The sequence below is a fragment of the Cebus imitator genome, unplaced genomic scaffold, assembly GCF_001604975.1.
Source record: "Cebus imitator isolate Cc_AM_T3 unplaced genomic scaffold, Cebus_imitator-1.0 Scaffold68, whole genome shotgun sequence".
NCBI classification, from domain to species: domain Eukaryota; kingdom Metazoa; phylum Chordata; class Mammalia; order Primates; family Cebidae; genus Cebus; species Cebus imitator.
The window spans coordinates 3,606,593-3,632,368 of record NW_016107383.1 but is presented as its reverse complement, the minus strand read 5'-3'; the positions used below and the strand labels follow the sequence as shown (position 1 = coordinate 3,632,368).

At 36.1% G+C, this 25,776-nt stretch overlaps 2 protein-coding genes across 2 annotated transcripts in view; both read right to left on the bottom strand.

Moving 5' to 3' along the window:
• Nucleotides 1-1,391: 1,391 nt before the first annotated feature.
• MED30 (mediator complex subunit 30) lies at nucleotides 1,392-19,245 on the bottom strand. The gene is made up of 4 exons (XM_017530681.2): nucleotides 18,901-19,245; nucleotides 12,168-12,326; nucleotides 9,893-9,997; nucleotides 1,392-1,774 (listed from the first exon to the last, which is right to left on the bottom strand). Exons 1-4 carry the CDS (start codon nucleotides 19,075-19,077, stop codon nucleotides 1,679-1,681), a joined length of 537 nt encoding a protein of 178 aa, XP_017386170.1. The 5' UTR covers nucleotides 19,078-19,245; the 3' UTR covers nucleotides 1,392-1,678.
• A 323-nt stretch (nucleotides 19,246-19,568) lies between these two features.
• LOC108305883 (high mobility group protein B3-like) overlaps nucleotides 19,569-25,776 on the bottom strand; it is a 7,278-nt gene continuing 1,070 nt past the window's right edge. The window contains exon 2 of the mRNA XM_037739347.1: nucleotides 19,569-19,680. Within this exon, the coding sequence (XP_037595275.1) occupies nucleotides 19,569-19,680 (112 nt within the window). The remainder of the gene's footprint in view (nucleotides 19,681-25,776) is intronic.

Below are 25,776 nucleotides of genomic sequence, written 5' to 3'. Positions count from 1 at the left end.
ACTAAGAAGTACCACAATTGGTTGGACTCTTGGTCCTATTGCTTCTCCTTGTCACAGCTTCATACACCTTTTCCTTCTGCCCTTTAACTTGGAAGAGCTTCCCATTGCAGGCAGAGTCCACGTCCCACGTAACACTGAGCTTGCACAAAACTGCTCTGATAAATGTCAAGTTGGAGGGTCTAAAGATGCTTGCATGGTTTGTCTTGTCTTCTTACACTCTGTCTAGGTGGGAATCTGCATACCTTTAAAAATGTTTGCCTATTTTTTGAATATTTGCACATTGTAAAATTCAAAAGGTACAAAATAATATACAATGAAAAGTCAGTGCCTTCTTAATTTTGATCCTCAACTACCCACTTCTCCTCCCCAGAGGAAGCCTATTACCAGTTTCTTGTGCTACCTTCCAGAGAAACTTTTACAAGAAAAGTCCAACAGCAATATTTTTAAGACTCAGAACTGAGGACAGATAGGAAGAGCCCTCTGAATCAAGCTGGAAAAGGCTTCTCTGGAAAGACTCCAACTCTTATTTGAGAATAAATTATTTGTAATTTGAGAGATCAGCTCCCATAGGGAGATCTAAACAGGATTGACTGTGGATTTAAAAAAAAAAAAAAAAATCACCTGTCATACATAACTATCTCATTTAAAATCCCTGCAAATGTACTGTTTCCAAAACACACTCATGCTTACTTTAGGGTATACCTGAAAAATTAGGTAAGTGCTTGCTTCTTGGCCTAAGCACATAGCAAATAAGCACACAGTTGTGATTTTAATTTGTGCTGTCCTTAGATTGTTTCTCTCCCTTTAGAGACAGATCATTTAGCACCAAATACTTGAAGAACATGTTAAAGTAATTTTCATCTATTCATAGAAATATACATTTTAATTGGCTTGGCAATAAAATTGAATTTAAAAACTTTAGCTGAGTCAGGCGCGGTGGCTCAAGCCTGTAATCCCAGCACTTTGGGAGGCTGAGGCGGGTGGATCACGAGGTCAAGAGATCGAGACCATCCTGGTCAACATGGTGAAACCCTGTCTCTACTAAAACTACAAAAAATTAGCTGGGCATGGTGGCACGTGCCTGTAATCCCAGCTACTCAGGAGGCTGAGGCAGGAGAATTGCCTGAACCCAGGAGATGGAGGTTGTGGTGAGCCAAGATCACGCCATTGAACTCCAGCCTGGGTAACAAGAGTGAAACTCTGTCTCAAAAAAAAAAAAAAAAAAAAAAAAAAAAACAAAACTTTAGCTGAAATGGTAACATATCTTTAATTTTAATTAATTTGTGTACATAGATTGACTGTACTTGATACTTTTATCTGCAGAAATATTTAAATATTTAATTTTCTTCTAGAAGGGTAACTGATCTGAGTAAATCCATTGATCAAATTTAAAAATTTATTTTAAAAACTTTATTTTGCCTTTTAAAAAACAATTAATTCATGAAGATGAACCAAAGTACAAACCCCATCAAAGTTTATTACAATAATCTTTCATAAACTCAATAGCATTAAAAAAAACAGTTAATGAATATTTTAATGTAAAAATCACAATGTAAAAATAGGAACTTTAGTTTTAGTGACTAAAATAAAAGCAGATAAATAATCTTCACAGGGAAAAAATACTTGAGGGAAAAAACAACGGTGCAACATGTGTAAAGCAGGAAATTTAAATATCAGCTTAGTTCCTCATTGCCAACATGGCATTTATATCCCAGATGAGATTTCGTAATTGATCCATAATTTGCTTCAGCTGTTGATTCTTCTGTTTGAGTTTCTGTAGAAACAAAAGAATTTATCAAAAATGTTTCAGGAAATATAGACCATGAAGTTAGACGATTAAAATGTCATTAAGTTAGGACTGTAATGATCCAGACAGAAATTAAGCTAAATATCCCTATAAGGCAGGTGGTCTCAACCCTTTTCTGGCCTTAAATACTCACTGACAGGGATCCTGAATTCTAATCCAGCCTGCAGACGTCTATGATTCCAGCCCTGCCCCAGACCCTGCTTACTCTTCCACTTCTACCATAAATAAATAAATCAGCTAAACATTTATTTGTTATAAAACCTAAGCATATAGGTTTTCTAAGGGGCAGCATAACCTAACGGTCAAGAGCCCATATTCTAGAGCCAGATCTTTGGACGTTCAGATTCTTCACAATGATTTTTTTTTTCCCAAGCTGGAGTGCAGTGGTACAATCTCAGCTCACTGCAACCTCAGCCTCCCGGGTTCAAGCAATTCTCCTGCCTCAGCCTTCCAAGTAGCTGGAATTAAAGGCACCCGCCACCACATCCAGCTATTTCTTTGTTGTTGTTTTTAGTAGAGAAGGGGTGTTGCCACGTTGGCCAGGCTGGTCGCCTGACTTCAAGTGATCTGTGCGTCTCAGCATCCCAAGTAATTACAGGCATAAGCCACCACACTAGGCCAGATACTTCACTATGAAACTTATGACACTGACCTAATTACTTAACCTCCTGTACTTTCGTTTCCACATCAGGGAAATGGACATAATAATTGAACCTAACTCATAAGAGTTATGAGGATTAAATGATCGGAGGCAAGTCGAGTATTAGAATTGTACCTGACACATAAGTAAACATTCAACAAATGTTACTCATAGGCACAGAATGTAAACTGTTGATACAGAAAATAAAATATAATAAAAATACAATGCCTCATGCAATCGGTCTTTCAAAAGTGTGGCAGAAATCACTGTTTGCCTGTAGCATGAATTGCAGTCTCCTTCTAATTCTCAAAACTGAAGACAAAATGACACAGCACCCGATGCAATCTTCTCTACTAAGATTTGCTGAATGCCTGAAATGCACATGGCATGTGTCTCTGTATCTTTACACTTGGATTCTACCAGACTAAGATTTGTGAACTTCTTTTTAAGCATTCTTTCTGCAAATTCTATGTGGTAAATGTCTGCTTAAATAAAACAAGATAAAAATAGAGAACTTCTGGTCAGAGTGATTACTAGTTATAATAATAATAATCATTAATAATAATAATAATGATTATTATTATTAGACAACCCCTTGGAAACATTACATTTGGAGACAATATATTTAATTAGATAATTTAAAGATACTATATATTTTTTATTATACTTTAAGTTCTGGGATACATGTGCAGAACGTGCAGGTTTGTTACATAGGTATATACATGCCATGGTGGTTTGCTGCACCCATCAACCCGTCATTTACACTAGGTATTTGTCCTAATGCTATCCTTCTCCTAGTTCCCCACCCTCCGACATGCCCCGGTGTGTGATGTTCCCCTCCCTGTGTCCATGTGTTCTCATTGTTCAACTCCCAGTTAAGAGTGAGAACATGCAGTATTTGGTTTTCTGTTCTGTGTTAGTTTGCTGAGAATGATGTTTTCCAGCTTCATCTATGTCCCTGCAAAGGACATGATCTCATCATTTTTTTATGGCTGCATAGTATTCCATGGTGTATATGTGCCACATTTTCTTTATCCAGTCTATCACTGATGGGCATTTGGGTTGGTTCCAAGTCTTTGCTATTGTGAACAGGGCTGCAATAAACATGCGTCGGCATGTGTCTTTACAGTAGAATGATTTATAATCCTTTGGGTATATACCCAGTAATGGGATGGCTGGGTCAAATGGTATTTCTGGTTCTAGATCCTTGATGAATAAGATACTATATTAAACTACCTCCAGATAATTTAGTGTATGTTCACTAAAAAGAAGCCTAAAAACCTTAATTTTGGTTTTATAAAGAAGCAAACTGAAATGAAGTAAGTTGCTTGTATTGCTTCTGTTTAGAGTTAGGGAAGTAACAAGAAGTAGGTAGCTAAAAGGAAAGACCAAGAAACTCTTATTGGAAAATAGAAAATCAATTTACAGAGACTTTAAAAATCTTTCATAACTAACTAAATTTAATTCACATTTGAAAAGAGAACCAGCACAATGCAGTCAGAGAAAAGCATGACTTATACAGTACACACGGCTTGACTCTAAAGCTCACTTTAAGTCTTCGGGAAACAGAAACTCTTGGTACTTTTAGTTACTCCGTCTCCCTGTACAAGTTTTCAGATGACCCATCTCTATATTCTGTCATATGAGTATGTGATATTCTGTTATTTAAGTGGTTGCAAATATTATCTAACAAAATTGATTCAAATTACTGAGAAAGATGAAGAATAACCAAGCCTATAAACTCTTTTTCATCATACAGACTAAGAAACCGACACTTCTGCCAGCAATCAAGAGTAGCAGGAAAACAGAGGAATAGAAAAGTGCTATATTGGGAGGATGGCAATCTCAGTCTCAGTTCCAACTTTGCCTCTAACTTGGTATTTGATCTTAGAAAAATTCCTTCTTCTCGGGTTTTCTCGTTTATGTCATTGGATTACAAAATGTAAGGTCTCTGCCAGTTGTACTTTCTGCATACCCATACATAAGATGACAATTGGTCATCTGGGTGGTTATAAACAGACGTTACAATCAATATTAACTCAGGGCTTGCAGATGGCTCTCACAATGGTTCCACCATTGAAATAAACACATAACCTACCAATAAGACTACTTTCAAGAATTCTCATTTGGAAATAATACATTCTGGTACTCTTTTTAAGCCTCGTAATTGTTTTCTTGAAAAGAACTAAAATGTGTAGGGTATTTTCAAGATAATATTCAACTCTAGGGATGAGAAAAATTTTAAATAATTAATATATTATAAGGTTCTTGGGATAGCATTTGTCAAAGATGCCATAAAGTTTTAAATTAAAAAAATTAGCATACAAATAAAATATCCAAAGTCAAAACATGTCAGAAAATGATCAACAGCAAAGCTGACACTTATGCTTATTAGAGGCTAAACTGTAAATAAATTTTCATGACACGATATAGGATTTAATATATACAGTCTTGCCACTGATTGATTTTAGCAGAGGTTGACAGCTGCTATTTTCAAAATCCATCAGCTGTGCCCAATTTCTTACATTAACAGGTGAATGCGTAAGTAGAGTAGATACTTAAAGTTTATGCTAACTTATACCATGTAATTTAATATTCACACAAAAGCTGTGACACTTGACAAAAATTGCTTTACTTTCTAAATGCATGGACTCAACTATGTCAACCTTGTACATACTATCTACTATCTTTTTCAATTTCATTTTACCATCAAGGAAACAGCCTTAAGCAAAATAAAACTCATTCTGATGTCCCTAAAGCAAGGTTGTCCAACCGTGGCCTGCAGGCAGCTGCATGTAGCCCAGGTTGGCTTTGAGTGCGGCCCAATACAAATTCAACTTTCTTAAAACATTCTAAGATGCTTTTTTTGCAATTTTTTTTTTTTTGGCTTATCAGCTATCATTAGTGTTAGTATAGTTTATGTGTGGCCCAAGACAATTCTTCTTTTTCCAATGTGGCCCAGGGAAGCCAAAAGATTGAACACCCCTGCACCTAAAGCATATAGTCTCTAATAAGTATCCACCCTTTACTTGGGTATCGGGCTTAAGGATTCCAGGATATATGAAGAGAAAATAAAAAGCATTTAAATAAACCACAAATTTGACTATTAAAACCAGCCGTTTTGTCTTATAATGATTTATATCAAATACTGACTGCAAATCATGTGCCCCAAAGTTTCATGGCACCAGGATAGTTACTGGTGATATTTGCATTGTTAGAAACCAGACAGACCATAAGGACTAAACAGTAAACACACCATTAATATGTTCTTCTGCACAATTTCAAGTATGCAGTGATATGATAATATTCTGAAAATGACTAAGTGAGGGTCAACTGAGGGGTATGTAAGTCTACTTATTTTATGTAGCTTATTTAGAATAAAAAGACAGTATGTATTGCAATAAAGTTCTGAATATTTTAAATTGAATGCAAATAGTATAATTTTATTACAGATTGCACAGATCCATAAAGCAACTTAGTTATTTAATACAACCAAATGCCAATGTATTAAAAATATGGCACAATACCTTTGTTTCTGTAAATATTCATCAAAACATGAAATGGATACATGAAACAGGTGCTGCTTTGTTTCCACTGGAGAGTCTTATAGTCTCCAAGAAGAAACTTGTCCACTCTTGTGAAATGAGTATGATAGCACACAACACATCAAGCTGGTTCATGGAAGAAATTATGGTACTGAAGACAATGTCTGGCAGAGAGCAGGCACACCAATATTTAAATATTTTCATGTTTGAAGAAAAAATAACAAAAGCCAAATCAAAAAACTTCTCCCAAAACCTAAAAGAATGGAAAAAACAAGACAAGCAAACAAAAATTCTTGGCGATCATTTCAAAACTTCTTTTTTATTTAAATAACCCTTCTTAGTATAAAAAAAGATTTGATAATGGCCATTACTAAAAACTACACACTTTTATACTCCTTGCCATAATATGTAAGAAGTACTTTCAATGTTTTAGTGTTACTAAGATCCTGTGAAATTTAAAACTTTCATCTACTAACTGTTATGAACTGAAAAAAAAGCAAACCTTTCCTTTAAGGAAAAGTCTGCCAAACCCTATACTAGATTATGGAATGCCTTCAAATTTCTGAGAAAACATAAATTACAACATATAATTTTATAACCAGCCAAACTATCAACTGGACAGATATGAGAGGGCTCAAAATTTAAGTGTCTGCACTCTTTCTAAAGAAGTCACTGATGTATGCACATTACCAACAAGGAAGAAAACCAAGAAACAGGAAGACATGAATTGAAGAAATGTGAAACCAACAGAAAAGGTGAAGAAAGCCCCAGAGCTAAAAAGCAGGCTCAGCCAGCATTCCATACAGACCTATAAGACCATAGAAAACTTGAGAGGGTGGGATGAGAACCATGAAGCTGTCTGATAATTCTGAATCTGTGGAAAATTGGAAAATAGTATTGAGATGCTATCACAGATGCATGAAAAAACTAACTAAAATTTTAGAAATTAAAGAGGTAAGAATTAACTCTAGAAAAACAAAAAATTATTCAACCAAGGAAATGTAACCCTTGTACTGTTTATGGTTTAGCAATAAACAATACTTATACAGCCATAACTATATAGCATGGATTATTTACTCAACCACAATTATGATATAGCCGCACTGAAAAGTTTGAGGGAAACAATTACGTAGGTGGGTCCTGGAGAGAGAGGTGACAGAGAGCTAAATCCTCATGTGAAGAAATAAGTCCTTTTATAATTCTTACTTCTTTAATTTTCTAAAATTTGTTAGTTTTTATGCATCTATGACAGCATCTCAGTACTACTTTCCAATTTTTCACAGAGTCAAAATCATCACACAGTTTCATGGTTCTCATCCTGCTCTCCCAAGGGTTCTATCGTCTTGTAGGTCTGGTTGGAATGCTGGCTGGGCCTGCCTATCCTTGTATCAATTATATCCTTTACCTAAAATCCACAAAACTCTATGTGAGTAGCTAATAAGACTTCTTGTGGTTTCATGCTGCCAAAGAATTACCATATTTTGATTATAAAAGAGAACTTTTAAACATCAAAGACACATTATTTCTAAGTTATTAAATTGGGAAAAAAGAGGAACTTAATGAAAATTGAAGTGAAATGTAAATTTAGAAAAAGTATCTTTCTGAATTTATACAGCTTTATTTTTTACAAAATACTGTAAAATCCTCTATAATACAGAACAAACTATATTAGTTACACATGTGGTACTCTGAAACTAAAGTTATTATTACCATGGTGTTTTATTTATATACATATTTCATTGTTCTTTATAAAAAACCCTTCTCAGAGAAAAATAAGCAGAACACATTTATTGAGGCAATACATATTTTATCAACAGAAACATATAACACATCTTAATAAGTGAATGTCTCATATATCTAGACTACCAAATACCAGTTACTTTTCAGTATCTAAAAGTTCCCAATCCCTTCTCATCCTCTACCAATTTCCTACTGTGAGTTCTTTATTATGATTGTCATTTATTACAATCAGATTTTTTGGAAATAGTCTTCTAAATCTGTATTTCACCTTTTTAAGAAGTTACAAAATATTATTTTATAAAATCTATCCATCTTTTTCCTTTCTCCTGAGTTTTAAAATACTTAAAATAATTATTCAATATTTTGTTTTGCAGGTCTTATTTTCAACTCTGAAACTCATTTTGATATATGGTGTAATGTAAAAGATAGTTTAATTTCGCCCCCAAAGTTTCTATTTCTAAAGACTAATTTTCCACACAAGCCCTCTTCTGTCATATTAAATTCTCATGTACAATAAGAAGCCTGTTTTTCTGGCTAGATTATTTTACAAATCTATTTTTATGCCAGTATTACACACTTAATTACCATTTTTATAATATGCTTATTTAATTTTTGAAGCCAAAAATTCTGCTTTATTACTCATATTTATCAACATTTTCTTTGATATTTTTGTATATTTTCAAGAAAAATAATCCCATATGGATTTTATTTGGATTTGTTTGATTGGTATTGCACTAAAATCGTATTATTTTTGCACCCTTTCAAGAAAAATCTTACTAGGATTTGGATTGTTACTGTATTAAAACTGTGAAGTAATCAAGATGGTATTTTTATAATATTTATTGCTCATTCAATAACTTTATATAATCTTTTAATCATTCAAAGCTTCGTTTATGTATCTTAAATAAGTTTATTCACACATATAATTGACATAATTCCTATCTACTTAACATTAATTGTTACAAGAGTGAATAGAATCCTATAAGCTAATTGGTTTGTTTACACCATTATAAGAGCATGGTATCAATCTTGTCTTAGAACCTTTTATGGAACTATTATAGACTAGTTGTTCATCAATTGAGTTTCTTTGATCATTCTAACGAGCTTGTACTTAATAACTTCTATTTCCCAACTGTTATTTGTTCACTGTCTTTTTGTGCTGACTATAACTTCTAAAATACCATTAAACGTAGTCGTGTAAAGCATCCTATTTCATGCCTGTTTTTAATAGAATACTTCTATATTTTACCTTATGAAAAATGTTGGCTATTTATCTAAAAGAAAAAGTTAAAAACCAAAACAAAACACTTTCTTGCTAATAGTTTTAAGTGTCCATTGAATCAGCAATAGTACTGAATTCTATCAGATGTCTTTTAAACATGTGAGAAAATCTTTTTCCAAGGTAGTCTACTAACATCATATATTATACATACAAATTGAACTATAAAATCTTCATATACCTCAGAAGAACTTCTTTGGCTGTAATGAATTATTAACACACTGATGAGTTATATTAATTAGAATTAAGAATTTCAGGAAGGGGCAATCTAGATTTGTCAGTGAAAGGGTGAAGCTGATAGTTTTATTCACTGTGCCATTTCTGGTAGGTTTTGCTGAGCTGGGGCCACATTTCCACCACAGAATGAACTGACACCTTTCCCTATTTCTGTTTCATGAGAACTATCTGAACATTATCTTCCAAACTTTTGAAAGTACTGAGTGATAAATACGTTCCAGTTAGAAGCTTTATGTGGGACTGGAGTAGAATGACGCTGGGATAATTCTCTAAATTTCTTATTCAGGTGTTGAGACATTCACATTTCATATTTGTAAATTTTTATCATTTGCTGCTCCAAATATGCTACCAGCTAGAAAGCTAGAATTCTGCCCAGAAAAGAAAAAAGTAAATGGATTGTGACTAAGTGTCTAAAGAGCTCTCCTAAGAGCTTTATCGAATGAATTTTGCAATTTCTCTTCTGACTATTCAGACAGCATTTCTGCTTACCTTTCAGTTCTTGGCTGTACTCTAAATAGGTTAAGTTTGCCACAGAAACAACTTGATGTAATTTGAAAATTCAAATTATGTTTTGGAGTTACATCAGACTCCCTAGAAATTTTTATCAATAACTCTAAAACAAAATGTACAAACTAACCACTCACCTTATTTACTTCAGCAATTTCTCGCCTCTCCTCACTAGCAAATCGAGGTGGGCCAGCCCGATCATCATTCTTTGAGCCATCTTCTTCCACATATGGAATAAGTTGCTGGGAGTGATCAACAAAAATTAAAAGTCAAAAATATAATTCAAGTTTTCTAATTACTGGTATAGAGAATATATCAGATTAAGGATAATTTTTATACTTTTATTTGTATAAAAATACATTTCAATTCAGGGGATGGCCTGAAGAGCTTTAGTAGTTTACCATTTCAATGCATTCTATACGTTACCGTTTCAGGTTTCTTTAGCAAAATAGCCTTTATAACATTGGTTGTCATGTATAGTTAAACAATACTTCCAGTAGGAAGGTGGGAGAAGTAACAAAAAATAATAGGAAAAACTAAAAAATACCCTACTCATTCAATCAGCAAATATTTAATCATGAGACACTACAAAAGTAATGCCAAACAAGACGTGATCCCTGCCCTTAAGAAATTTGTAGTTTATTGAGTTCAATAAAACAGGCTTTCCTTCATCTGTAATAAAAAGAAAAGAACTTCACGGATCTGTGTTATATAAATGTCATTAACTTGCAATCTAAAACTTCTAGATGTCTTAAGTTTTTCTGGTTGTAAGAAGTTTTTCTTTGTAGGAGAAACAAATTTATATAGCAATGAAACTTCTAGCAGAATCATAATTAAGTATGCATGGTTAGTGATGGAATTTACTTGATGAAGACCCTCATAGGTGTGATAGACTTCAGGAATCACCTAGCCTCTACCATCGTGTATTACCAATGCAGGTATAGGTCAAAGGTAAATGATTGGTAAAACTAGCATTCACCTGATAAAACTTGGGAACTATATCAACTAGCCTATGTCTACATTCTCCTTTTCTTCCTTTTTCTTTTTGTGATGGAGTTTTGCACTTGTCCAGCCTGTGGTGCGATCTTGGCTCACCACAACATCTGCCTCCTGAGTTCAACCAATTCTCCCGCCCTAGCCTACCGAGTAGCTGGGATTACAAACATATGCCACCAAACCCAGCTAATTTCTGTATTTTTAGTTTCACCATGTTGACCAGGCTGGTCTGGAACTCCTGACCTCGTGATCCACCCTCCTCGGCCTCCCAAAGTGCTGGGATTACAGGCGTGAGACCACGCCCAGCTGCATTTTCCTTTTCTTTGTTTCCTCTCTCCTAATGCAGAGCTGTCCTTCCTCCTGAAGAGGATTGGTCACCATTCCCACGCCCTGATGACTCTGCTTTCCTGTCTTCCTTATTTATACACCTTTCTCCCAACCTCTCCCTACAGCTTTCTTCCTTCATTATCCAAACATGTTCCTGTCTCTTCTATTTGAGGGGAAGCCTCCCTTCCTCCCGCAAGCCTTTGATTCCACCTCTCCTTCCACTTACTGCTTTCCTCTCTTATTTTTATCAAAGCTTCTTGAAAGACTGATATCCACTTGCCGGCTCCAGCTTCTTATTTCCTGTTTAATCTTCACACAACTGCAATCAGACTTCGTGCTGCTACCCATTTCACTGAAGCTCTACTCAAATATACAAACAATTTTCATCTAGCAAAAAGTACTGGACAGTTTTCATTCCTATTTTCCTTGACTTCTCTGCAGCATTTGACAATGTAGGCCACATTCCTCATCTTTCTCCCATATCTCTAACCCCTTCTTTTTAGGCATTTTTGCAGTTTAATTTTTCTCTGGTCATCTCTTGCCAGCTTCCTTTGGTGGCAGAGAGATAATTTGTCAACAGGAAAGGGTCACTTATAGAAATATATACCTAACTAAACAAATATGACCCAAGATTAAATTTAGAGAATATATTTTTAAAATATAGTGATTCCACTGGGCTAAATATAAGATCTAAATTAATAACAATAAAAATATTTTATCTGTAAAGTACTTCATGAAAACCACCTTAAAGTATACAATACTATTAAAATTCCTACTAAAAATATCACTGACTTAATTCAAAGAAGACACTGACAGCAATAAAAATTGCCAGAGAAAACCATTTCTTCCTAACAACAACAAAAATCACTATAAGCCTGTCAAAGTCTATAAGAAATTGTTAATGTAAAAATATAGTAGCATTTTTATGCATATATATCACATTTTCATCTTCTCTGGTCAAAAAGTAAAACCAATAAAATTCAAAACCTGGAAATATTGCTAAAATAAGAGAGAAAGGAAAAAGAATAACAACTGTCTTGACACTAGTTCACACCTTATATTCATCCTCCCTCTATCATGAAAAATTACCTCTACTGGAATAGGATCCATCCCTCCACAGTTTTCATTGCACTTGTCATATACCAATCTCAGCTTCCTGAAGAGAACTGAAAGTTGGCGAAGATTATCCTGTAGCTTCGTTAACCGGTCTTGATATGTTCCAGTGTGGTAAGTGACACCATTTGGCAGCTTATCAGGCAAAACAAAGAATAAAAATATAGAGTAATGGAAAAAAAAAATAAAAGATTTTCTATAAGTAAAGCCAACAAACAGAAACAATTTTTAGGCAATGCATAGACGTCAGCTGTCCCCCCAACTGATCAAGTTCAATTTTAAGAATTTAAGAGTAATACATGCCTATTTATTAACAACTTGGCATACTGTTTCACTGCTGTAAAACAGACCTAGAAAAGCCCTGTGATAAACCCTTTGACTTGAAATACTTTTTCCTCTTTAATATTTGAAGTGTAACTTTAAAAAGAATGTATAATTTTAATATTACTACTATATAAACACAGCACGCTGCTGACCTCAACCAAAAAAGTTAAAAACAAAGTACAGTTTAAAAAAAAAGTGAATCTTGTAATATTTTAATGGAAAAAAATGAAGAATATACTGCCAGTATTACAAAAATCTTCTCAAAATACCTTCACTCTATTCAGGAATTTTATCAAAAGAGCCAAAAGTATATATTGAAACAATGATAAAATGACTGGTAAACAAAAATCGACTACTATTTATTTAGAATGTATAACTAAATATGTACTTGTGCGTTGCTGAAACTCGTGAACAAAACTTTTCTTTCTCTGTATAGGTATACAATATTTTACTCCTACAATTTAATCTGTGGCATCACCATAATACTTGAATCAATAATATTTATAAAGTACCTCGTTTTCTAGTATGTAAGTGTTTTTATTTGTAGGAATTCACATGTATACCTATTTGGGAATTTAAATCAGGTAATTTGAAAACCAAAGCACTATCTACTATGTAATAGCCAGACGATCAGTCCAATCTTTCTAAGCCTCAGTTTGCATTTTTATTTTTCTCTTTTAAACGCATGAGGTAGAAATGCCAAAAAGCAAACAAACAAAAGCATAATACAATGTTTGGAGAGAATGGAAAACAGGACATATGATTAAAATTATAAACATGAAAAAAGACTGGAAAGGCCTATACGTAGTTGATAAAAGATGTGTAAGATAAATCGGCTTGAATAACTAAATTTCTTCTTTTCTCACATTTCTAAATTTTCTGTAATGTTATGGTTTATGAGTTAAGGAGATGGAGTGCCTGAAATTGTTTGAAGTGAGATAGGACTTTCAGAAATTTTCAAGCATTAAAACACTCGACAATGCCTCAAAGAAATGTGATAAAATACCAAAGGCTGAACTAGTCAAAACATTTTAAAGGAGAAAGGCATTAAGGGTTCATTCTCAGTACAATGTAAGATTTCTCCTCATGAACTCTCAATTTATGAAATTCTAGACACTAACTAGAAATTCAGAAAAAGTTTAAGTGGATCCTTACTTTCTTGTTTAGGTGACAAAAAAGAGCATGATGATTATATCTTGCCTAGAACAGCACTCTGTACTTCTACTATTGCATTTATGAGGTTTAATACTTTTGTCATATTTTCTACTTAGTAAATACTGAAGCTTAGGTTTATATCATCATGTTTAGCATAGTGCACACACACAGAAGGCTTTAAAGTACAGTATGAATTATTTTACCCATAAATCTATACTTAAAATTTATTATGAAGAGTGTATTATGTAAAAGAACTCTTAATACTGTCATAAAGAAAACAAAAATCCTTTTGAAATGCAAAGAATCACGCTTCCCAAATTTGCTGACTTAGAAAGATATCAGATTTTAAATCTAATATCCAAACTTACTAATTTAACTTACTAAATCATTTAAAAAAATACCACACACCTTTCATGTGTCAGCACTGTTCTAGAAGCTGGGATAGGGCAGTAAACATGAGAGAGACGGATCCCATACTATAGAGTATACAAGGTAAAAATGCCTAAGATCCCTTGGTATATACTATGGTGCAGCTGTTCAGCTGAAAAGCTCATCAATAACCATCTCACTCATGAGTATGGGTCAAAACCCATAAATATATGATCAGATCCACAAATACTAAGAAGGCATTAAATTAAATTCAACATTTATTTTAAAAATCAATATAAAACTCAATAAAAAGTCCTCAATGTGATAACATACATTTATTTCAGTTAAAAAGTCAGCACAATGATTAATGTGGAATCATTAGAAGCATTCTCACTAAGGTCAGAAACAGAAAAGGATGTGTACTAAGACCACTAATTCTGCAAGTGAACACTGTTCTGGAAGCATTAGCCAATGCAATTAGAGAAGAAAATGAAAGAAAAAAATGTTGAAACATTAAAAAGAAAGCATCATAATCTATTTACAAATAATATGATAAAGTGCTACTAAAAAGAATTCAATAAGGAGGTAGGTCCAAAGAGAAAGCAATAGCTCTGCTTTCATCTGTGAAACCAACAAAAACATGGGAAACAAAGTAAGACCCCATTTACAATAGCAACAGAAAAGATAAAACACCTATAAAAAAAACTTTTAAAATCTCAAGATAAAAACTTAAAATACTTTATAGAAAAACAGAGAAAGAATACTCCTGTTCTTGGTTAGTATGAGTCAACATCATAACGATGTCAAGTCTTTCTAGGCTGAATGAACCTAATAAAAATGCTAACAGTTCTTTCTTAGAACATGCTGATTCTAAAATATATGTGGAAAAATAAGCAAGAATAGCCAGGGAAATTCTGAAAAATAAGTGTAAACACATTATAAAGCCTGACAAATTATAAGAATGTTTTGCATTAATACATAAAAGATAGGCAGCTATGTGGAATAGAATATCCAGAAACAAATTCACTTATATAAAAACTACCCCAAATCACTGGAAGAAGCAAATGAATTATTCAGTGAACCTTTTGAAAAAGTTAAGGCTAGGCCCAGAGCTCACACTTTATAGGATAAATTCCATAAGGATCACAGTTTTAAATGTAAAGACTGAAAATTTTTAAATTATACAATTCTTCCTGATTTGAGTGGGAAAGACCTTCCTAACTAGGCATAAATCCTAGAAGTCCTAAAAGACTAATAAATTCAACTTCTTAAAAAAAAAAAAAAAAAGCATGGCAAACAGCCACCAGCAGAGCCAACAGGTAAAAGACCGGGAAAAAGAATAAGCACAAGTTATATCACACAAAGCAAGTTTCTCTAATATGTAAATAGCTAAATCCTACAATTATGTATGGTAGGTGAAAAGATGAGAAAAAAGACAGAAAAATGGGTAAATAATATGAATAAGTATTTAGCAGGAAAAAATATACAAATGATTCATAAATATTTTAAGGGATGTTCAAACTCAAACTAGGAGAAATGTAAAGTAGAATTTTCACTCTATCAAGTGATCAAGGATCCGAAAAGATATAACTCACTATGCTGGCCTTAGGCCTTAGCATAAACTAGTATAATCTCTGTGGAGGACAATTCATCAAAATGTATCTAATTACAAAAGCACATAGCTATTTTTTAAAAACTTATCCTACAGGTACAGTACACATTTGTGTAGGTGGTTTTTTGCTGCAGCTTAACAGGGAGAGATGAAAAACAGCTAAATGCCCTCACTAGAGAACTGGTTTAAAAAATTACAGTACTTCCATGCAGTGTAAACTATACACTGTAAAAAGGAAAAGGCAGTATGAATAAATTCCAAAATATATCAACTGAAAAAAGCAAGATACAAAATGGTGTGTATAATATACTATTATCTGTGCAAAAAGGGGGAAATGAAACAATATACATAAACATTTGCTGAATATGTAGAGAATATCTGGAAGGATACACAAAAGTAATAAGAATCACTAATAATCACTGCCTGTGGAGAGGGGTTATGTACCTAGTATAACAGATAGGAATAGGAGGAAAAATGTTCACTGCACTGTCCTTTTTTATTCCTGAATTCTGAATGTACTATGTATTTAAAGAAAAAAAAAAAAACGATTTAAAGAATAATAAACAGAACCAACGCAATGGAATCTTTCACAAGGACCCTTAATCTGAGATTCAGAGATTCTTGGAGAGTGTCCCTAAATCTTCCTTTAACCCTTGACATTTTCAAAATGCATGTATACGTTTATTTTTCTAAGAGAGTTCACAGTTTTCATCAGACTCTCAAGTGGCTAACTGACATCTAGTGTATACTTCTTTAAAACAAATGCTTAGAAACAATCTTAGCAATTTGTATTCACAGCACTTTACTCTCATAGATCAACAATACAGAGAATTATTTTAAAATGTGAATACTTAAAATATATTAATAAATAACTAGGTTATACATAGTTAAGAACATTCTGTTTCTATCACCTCTTCTAGTTTTTTGGAAACGAAGGAACCCATGGTTACCTTTTAAGCCAATTATGATAGGCCCCAAAGGGTCTTAGATGAGTCAGACCACAGATTTCACAAAATGAAAAGTGCACATTTATAATTTTAGTCCCGTAAAAGTTGGCTTGGAATGTAGGTCCACATGTAATCTAGTTATTGATAAAATACTGTTTTTTTTAAAAAAAAGTTTAGTTCTTTCTGCATAGAACATGGACCTGTATTGTATCTTTTAATAATACAGATTGACAGCAAGTTAGTATTAAAAAGGGGTTAGTAAGAAGAGCTATTTATCCTGTGTGATGTTGGGTTATTTATTTTTTTTCTCTCTTTAAGCCTCAGTTTCCTTCACTGCCAAACAGGGATAAAAATGCTTCTTAAAACTGCTCCTATAACAGTGTACCTGACCAAGGAAAGTACTTGGTATGTGACATTATTCAGTGCTTAGCATATATCAGGACAAAAAATGTTAAAAATATACTAATTTCTGAGACATCATTTAATCCACACCTTATTCACTCTAGATGACTCTATTCATTTTTAAAATTATTGCCAAAGAATGTCATAATTTCTCCTGGATCACCTTTGTATTATATTTCACATAGTCTTGAAAATTTCCACAAAACTGAATTATAATCAGGAGGAAAAGAAAAACTCAACCACTTAAAAAAAAAGAAATTAAACACTTTTTAGGACATCCATAGAAATAAGGGCTATAAGATTTTGAAAACTTGGTTTCAATCTACCCTACCACTGACTAGGTTTGGGGAAGTCACTTTACTTCTCTGAAGTACAGAATCTTCATCTGCAAAACCAGAATAATATCTACTACATGTAGTGGGTAACATAAGCAATCATTAAAAACGGTTTAGCAAAATGGTGCTGGAACAGCTGGATATCCAAATGCAAAACAATGAACCTGGATCTGTATCTGCCACTACACACACACACACACTCTCTCTCTCTCTCTCTCTCTCTCTCTCTCCCTCTCTCTCTCTTAAACACTCACAAAACTTAATATAGGTTGTTGACCTAAATACAAAACCTGATACTACAAAACTTCTAGAAGTAAATAGAAATCCTTTGTCACCTTGGGTTAGTCAAAGATTTCTTAGGTATGACACCAAAAGCAAAATTTATAAAAGAACAAATCAGTAAGCTGGATTCCATCAAAATTAAAAATGTTCGTTCGTCAAAAGATAATATGAAGAGAATAAAAAGACAAGACAGACTGGGAGAATTATTTGGAAAGCATCAAGACATAACAGGTGTTGATGAGGATGAGGAGAAACTAGAACCCTCAAACAGCAATGTTTACATTCCCATTAGCAATAATCGGAACGCAAAATGGCTCAGGCCACTTTGGAAAAGTTTCTTAAAGTACTAAACAGACATCTACTCCATGATCCAGCAATTCCACTCCTGAATATCTCTCTGACCAAGAGAAATGAGAGACATGTTCACACAAAAATTTGTCAGCAAAATAACGTCAGCAGCATTATTTATAACAGCCAAAAAGTGGAAACAACCCAAATATTCATCAACGGCAAAGGTACGCAAATGGTGATATACTGATACAATGGAACATTACTCAGCAATAAAAAGGAATTATTGATGCATGCTTAGTTAAGGTTCCCAGACTAAGAAAGCCCACATACTGTAGACTCCATTTATATAAAACTCTAGCAAATGCAAATTTATTATTACAGAAAGCAGATCAATGTTTGCTTCGCGATGGAAGATGGGAAGCAAAGTTGTCATAGGTGTATGAGGAAACTTTCTGGGGTGATGTGTATGTTCACTATCTTGATTGTGGTGATAATTTCACAAGTATACACAGTAGAGTACACATATTTGTCAAAACTTTAGGTGAGTGAAGTTTACTTGTATATTAACTATGCCAAAAACAGGAAGGACTGTTTTTTTAAAAAGAATGTAAATTCTTCAATTCCTTGGACCTCCCCAGAAGAAATGCTAGAAAAACAACAACAACAAAAACATTTAAAGCAACCTAAAGAGGGAAGTGGAGTGCGACCCATCTCTGCCACGACAGGTGCAAGAGTTTACATGGTAACTAAAGAGCTTGATCGAATCTAAAAAATTTGGCTTCAATTCTCCAGAAATCTGGTCTGGAAAACACCACCTCTACTGCTCCGACTTTTGGGGACACTCTTGAGTGTGAACGGGGGCGACCCTACACCTTAGGTCTGCTCAGGGCAGTCCAGTGGACGTCCACGGGCCCCACGTAACGAGGAAATCAGCGCCCTTTTCCCTCCCAGCAGCATCCCGCTGGCCCCGCGCGCCCGCCTTCCCTTCCTACCTGCATATTCCTCAGGAGCTGGAAGATCTCCATGGTGCGGTACACGATGTCCTGCACTGTCTCCTGCCCGATGCGGCACAGCGACGCCGTGTTCACCTCCCGGGCGGCCTGCTGAGCCTGGGGCCCGGCGAAGGGCCCGGGCGCCATCCCTGACGCGGCCAACGGAGGGGTGGACATGGCGCGCCTGTAGCCTCACGCCGGGCGAGCCCAGAGGGCAGGCGTCAGGGGTCTGCCCGGAACTGGGCTGCTGCGGGGCCTTAGCGTTGGAACCAGCTTGAGAGACCCACGCGGCCCTATTTCAAAACAGCGGCCGCGACTTCCGCCCACCGTGACGTAACACGTCAGAAAACGTCACGGACACCGCCCACTCGGCTAACTGTCTCCGAGCGGAGCCGGGCGGGATTGGACTGGGCTCCTGGTCAGGGAAGGACGGACGGGTTGAGTAGCCAATCACCAACTGCGCTCCAGCCAGAGGGGAGATGTTTGTGGGAAACGCGGTTTCCAGAGTTCCTTTCCTAGGTCTTGGCCCAGCGTTAGAATCTTCTGTTTAGTTCCTTGCGGAGCATTTTTTCTTAACAAGCCTGAGGTATGTAGTATTACAGCTAAGAGAAAGTTTAAAGTATTTGTTCAGTCGCGTACAGGTATAACTGGACACCTGCGGTTCGAATTTAGAAAGCAAGATTCCTAAGCTTGTACGCTTCTCTGTGAGGTGATACGGGCTCCCCGGTTGCTCTTGGTCCCTGCTCAGATGTTTTATTCTCTTGAGTTTTCCCGAACTCTCTAAGCAAAAAAATTAACAACACACACACTTTCTGACTGGCACTTATCACTGTCTGATATTGTATATAACTTTCGATTTGTTTATTTTCAGACTTTATTTCACCCTAACTGCACGCGCGCGCGCGCACACACACACACACACACACACACACACTGCAAACTCCATGAAAACACGATTTTATTCACTTACTGTATTCTCAACACCTAGTGATTGGCACAAATATCAAATACTTGTTGAAGGATTGAGTGACATGATAAATGCAAGAAAAATCAAAATAAAATGTCTCTCACCTCTTACTGTTTATCTCCAAAGTTGAGGGGAGTCAAGAACGTAAAATTGGTGATAGACACAAACATCGAAATTTTTTAGAAGTATCTGAATGCTCCATTATACGGACTTTCCAGGAAATGGTTACTACATAAGGAATAGGAACGATGGTGGAGATTTAAAACATGGTAATTCGCAGGTATTCAGTGAGCAATTACCATTAGACAAATATTGGTTGAGCACCTACTATGTGCTGGGTGCTAGGAATGAAGATAGAGTACTGAACAAATCAGGCAAAAGCCCCGCTCGGTGTTTGTCATGGAGACAAACGGAACACTATTGTGATGAGTGTCTTGAAGCAGAAGTTCTTGATATCAGGGTGCTAACAATTTAGGAGACTGAGAACGAGCTGAAGGGAGCAGTGTGGGACCTGAAGGCACACAGGGAAAGATCCCTGGAGGTTCTTCTAACCCATGTTACGCAGTTGAGAATTTATAAAGTAGCAATCACCTTGAAGAGTTTCAAGGTGAGAGGAATAATTTGAAGTCTTCACTTCAGAAGATTTATTCTGGTTGCTAAATGGGGAATAGATGGTGGGTCTGTATTGTCTTCTCTCCCAAAGCGTAATGATGATGATGATCATAACCTGTGTAGAGGAAGGAGACAGAGTAACTTTGATTAAATATTTAGTAAGTAGAATCTAGACAACTTGATATTGACTGGATTAGGAGCATGGAGAAAATGAAAGAATTAAGGATGGCACATATTTATGCTTTCATGTGAAACTTCAGGTGAAATTTATGTCATTTACTACAACAGGATACACTGAAGAAAAATAAGTTTCAGAGAAATTATGCTTTATGCTAGTTTCCCCTTGCATAGGCAATAAATTACCACACACTTTATGGCTTAAAACAGCATACATTTGGCCCGGCACAGTGGCTCATGCCTGTAATCCCAGCACTTTGGGAGGCCAAGGCAGGCGGATCATGAGGTCAGGAGTTCAAGACCAGCCTGGCCAATATGGTGAAACCCCATCTCTACTAAAAATACAAAAACTAGCTGGGTGTGGTGGCTTGCATCTGCAGTCCCAGCTACTCGTGAGGCTGAGGCAGGAGATTTGCTTGAACCCAGGAGGCGGAGGTGGTGAGCTGTGATTGTGTCACTGCACTCCAGCCTGGGCGACAGAGTGAGACTTTGTCTCAAAACAAAACAAAACCCCAAAAAACAAAAAAAAATCCACATATTTTATTATTTTACAGTTTTTTAGCTCAGAAGTCTGAAATGGTTCTCTCTGAACTATGCTCAATGTGTTAGCAGGGCTGTGTTCTTTTCAGGAGGCTCTCAGAAGGAATTGTTTCCTTGTCTGTTCCAGTTTTTAGAAGCTTCCCCAATTCTTTGGCTCATGACCACTTCCATCAACTTCAAAACCAGCTTTCATCATTTTCAAAGCCTGAATTGGCTAATTGAGTATGCCATATCTCTGGTTTTGAGTTCTCTGCCTCTCTCTTTCTCATTTAAGTATCCTTTTGATTATATAGAGTCCACCTAGATAATCCAGGATATCTCTTTATTTTAAGGTCAGCTATTTTGCAACTTCGGTTCCATCTGTTACCTTAATCTCCCATTGTCATGTAACATGGCATACAGATTCTGGGAATTAGGATGTGGACATATCTGGAGGAGTAATATGCCTCTAAACCAGACTGTCTCTAAATTCAGACTCACATACCTAAAAACCTGACATCTTGACTTGGATGGCTACTTGGCATCTAAACTTTATGCCTGAAACTCAACTCTTGATCCCTCCAACCTTCTTCTACTATACTTTTTTCCATGTTGCCTGGCACCACCATGCATTTAGTTGCCCATGCTGGCTTCTCTCGTTCCCACCCTACTTCCAAGTCATCAGAAAATACAGTGAACTCTGACTTTTAAATATATCTTGTATATGACCAATTACTTCACCTCTTTCACCCTAGTCCAAGCTGCCTTTCTCTCTTATTTGGAATGTTGGATAATAATCAAGAGTCTCCTAATTGAACTGCCTTCCTGCTACACTTACCCCATCCAGGCACTCTCATTACAGCACTCACAGGCAAACTTAAAAGTTAAGTCAGGTTGTGATTCTCCCCTGTTGACCTATCCTCTCATCATGCCTAGAAAAAAATCCAAAACTACATGACTTGCACGTCTCCACATGTGCTGGCCTAGGCCTTTCCTGCTCTCCCAGCTCCGACAGCTCTTCCCTCACTCCAGATACATTCACCTCCGTATGATTCCTTGTGCACTCAACGTTCATCTCACTTTGCAGCCATTTCTTTTGGCCTGGGAAGCTCTTCTCTCAGCTGTCTCTCCAGGTCTTTGTTTACAGTGGTCTTTTCTGGCTACCCTACTTAAAATAGCTTGCATTCATTTTTTGTTGCTGCTGGAAAAAATTATCAGAATTTAGTGACTTAAAGCAGCAGAAATTTGTGTCCCCGTTTTCTTACTGCTTGTAAGCTGACTGCCATTCCTAGCTTCCATGAGATGCCACATTCCTTGGCTTGTGGCCCCTTCCTCCATCTTCAAAGCCAGCTATGGCAGTCAGGTCTCCCTCATGCTTTAAATTTCTTTTGCATCTTCTTCCATTGTCATTGTCACATATCTCTAACCTTTCACTTTTGAGGGCCCATGTGATGATACTGGGTTCATCTACATTATTCTAAATAATCTCCCCACCTCGAGATCTTTCACCTTAACCACATCTGTAAAATTCCCTGTTCCATGTAATGTAGCCTAGTCATAGCTTCTAGGGATTAGAGGGTTAATATCTTCTTGGGGCCGTTATTCCATCCACCATTCAGCCCTCTCCATCTCTCTATCTATTTAGCCTGCTTCATTTTTTGTAGCGTTTCTCACAAACTGACGTTGTTTTTCACTGTTTATCCCTTCGGCTAAACAGTAAATTTCATGAAACTAGAAGTTGTCTCTTTTGGTTACTTCAGTAGATACAGCACCTATAGCAGTGCCTAAACACATAAGTGCTCAATAAGTAGGTGATAAAAAAACCAGGAGTTTACTCGGGCGTCTTGGGTGTGAAATGTGTGCGTGATCATCAGTGGGTGTATCCAGTAAGCAACTGAGTGTGTGCTGGGACCTAGTAGGGTTTTCTTTTATATGCCTGGAGAAAGGCAGGGTGGGCATAGTGGTAAGCTCAAAATCTGTGGAGTCAGACAGTTCTGGACTAAAATCCAAACCTGGCATTAGCCCAACAGTTGACAAATCACACCAACCTCCATAATAACAATGGTATTTAGCTTTGGGATTGTTGATAGGATTAAGTGAGATGCTACATATAACACATTTATAGTTCCTAGTTTATAGTAAGCATTCAATAAATGTGCACTATACTTCCTTCCACTATGGGTAACAGTGAGGAAAATGGGTAAAGTGAGAAGTGAGGAAGAAGCTATCCCAGGACAGAGCCAGGACGGATCCAATGGGAACACTAAGGAACAGAAAGAGGAAGAGGAGGCAACACTATTAACAATAAAAATTGGGAAGAGCTACAAAGGTCAGAGGAAAATCAGGAGAGTATCCTGCCATGGAAGTCACAGGAAGAGTAGGTCGTTTCAGGAAGGAGCTTGTGCTGAACAGTGTCAGACACTGCTGAGAGATTAAGCAAAATAATCCACACAAAAGAAGCATTATCTTAAATCACAGAAGAAGATTTTAGCACAAAATTATTACCCATAATCCCTTAGTTAGGGAATGAAACAGAGACTTAATTTCTATACAATATCTCTTCTGCCTTATTTTTATTTTTATTTTCTTTTTGCAAAAGAATATCTGTTTTTCAGCAGGGAACCCAGGGTGGAGGCTGTATGTCCCAGCCTTCCTTGAACCTTGACAAGACCATTTCACTAAGTTCTGTCCCATCAGCTGTAAGTATGTATAACATGTGAGGTTACTGGCAGTTGGCCTTAGAAAAATTGGGCCTCCAGTTCCTTCTTCCTACTAACCGGGATGTAGAAATCATGGCCACAGCCTAGCTAAGTGCTTATTTGGGGGTTTTCTGTCACACACAACTGAATTTGATACTAATTTACCACTGCTGAAGTGGCAAATTTGAAATTTGACCTAAGCTCCATGTGGTTTTGTCTGATACCAAAGTAGCTTCTTCTAACACAATGATTCATTGCCTCTGCTTTAAATTACCCAAAAGACAAACTGGAATCCTTCTTGACCTGAAATACTACCGGCAGCAGTGCCCCCAGCTCTTGTATAATTGCACGATTGGAGCTAGCTTTGTGTATGTTGTTATGGGAGGTATTGGCCTTTGCAGTTTCTAGCACCTGGGAGACGTGAACAATTCTGGGATAGTTTTGTGGAGTCAGGACACCTGTCATTGAATCAAAAGGCTACATACAAGCTACAGTATTTAGTCTCAACCTAAGACTCAATATTTGAGAATACACTGAGTGGAAAGCAGCAGGCTTTGGGGGTAGGAATGGGAGAAATATAGACTCAAGAAAGATTTGAGGGGCTGCAATGGAAGAAAGACTCCCCACAAGTCAGCACAGTGGGCTCCAGAGTTGCTTTGTCATTAAATAGTTCGGTAGTTCTGGACTGACTTATAAACTAGGTGTTTCACTCTGGTACTTTCCATTATATTACACATGCCATGGAAAAGCTTCAGAATAATCTAGGTCCATTTGGAAATATCACTGCATAGGACCTACCAAAAGAAAGGGATCTTACTGAGCCATCACTACCGTGACCTTGGACTTCCAGTAGTAATGCAGAAATGCACCACTTTATACGCAGTTTATTCATGACTAATAGCTTCTGTTTTTCAATTCAGCCACTCATGAACCAGAATATTCCCTCTGGACAGAGAATTATTGAATTCAAACAAACACTTATTGGGCACCTGTAATTGGTCAAACTAACAAGCATTTAGGTTGATTTAAACTTTTGCCTAGACCTAATTAGCATTCCAATTTAACAAACTGTGCTAACTGGTCCCTGAAGGTTCATTAGTAAAGGTTTCTTATGCTTCCCAATGCTCACTTAGAATCTCATCCTTAAGAAGTGCACTTCACATTCATGATTGATTCCTTCTCTATGTTTAGAGAATTTGCATGGCTTGGTCAACCGTTTTGGACAGTTTAATTGCCTAATATTTCCATGTTATACATGTCACAGTTATTGCTAATTGAAGGTCAATGTTTGGAAACACTTAGCCAGGATAAAGAGATATTTGGAAACATTGTTAATGGAGGCACAAGGCTGTAATGAAATAAACACGGTTTGGGATGAAAGGAGTCAAGTTACCTATGAAGTCCCCTGTTGTTTGTGGTTGATTGTCCTACAACTACATGTACTAGCACATGATGGGTGCTTCTTTGTTTTGCTAAAAGTAAATATTCTGCTTCCTCTTTTAAAGTTTTATAGTAGTCATCAGACTAATAAAAATTATTATGACTTTTATGATTGTTGATATTTCAAGGTGAGTAGTAAATGAGAGAATCAAGCAGATAATGCACCTGCCAGAATTTCCAGGACTGTTTTCTGCTACAGTTTATCTTGAACTTCTCTGTTTTCATATTTTTTCTTAGAGTACTGCATGGAAATATCTTTTGAATTATTGTGAATGGCCTAAAGAGTAGTCTTCATATTTTGTACTGTATTACAGTGAGTAACTTGTTCAATGATACCTATAGTGCCTGTTCTTTCCCTGCCCCAAACCAGAAAAACCTACTGCTTCATTTTCTCCCTTCCTTCCTTCCTTCCTTCCTTCCTTCCTTCCTTCCTTCCTTCCTTCCTTCCTTCCTTCCTTCCTT

Bases quoted from the DNA above. Each gene is read 5' to 3' on its own strand.
- MED30 (XM_017530681.2), bottom strand. From the start codon at position 19,077: ATGTCCACCCCTCCGTTGGCCGCGTCAGGGATGGCGCCCGGGCCCTTC. The intron at 12,327-18,900 runs GTAGGAAGGGAA...TTGCCTGATAAG, and splicing joins AGCTCCTGAGGAATATGCAG to CTGCCAAATGGTGTCACTTA. The intron at 9,998-12,167 runs GTAATTTTTCAT...GATCACTCCCAG, and splicing joins TGGATCCTATTCCAGTAGAG to CAACTTATTCCATATGTGGA.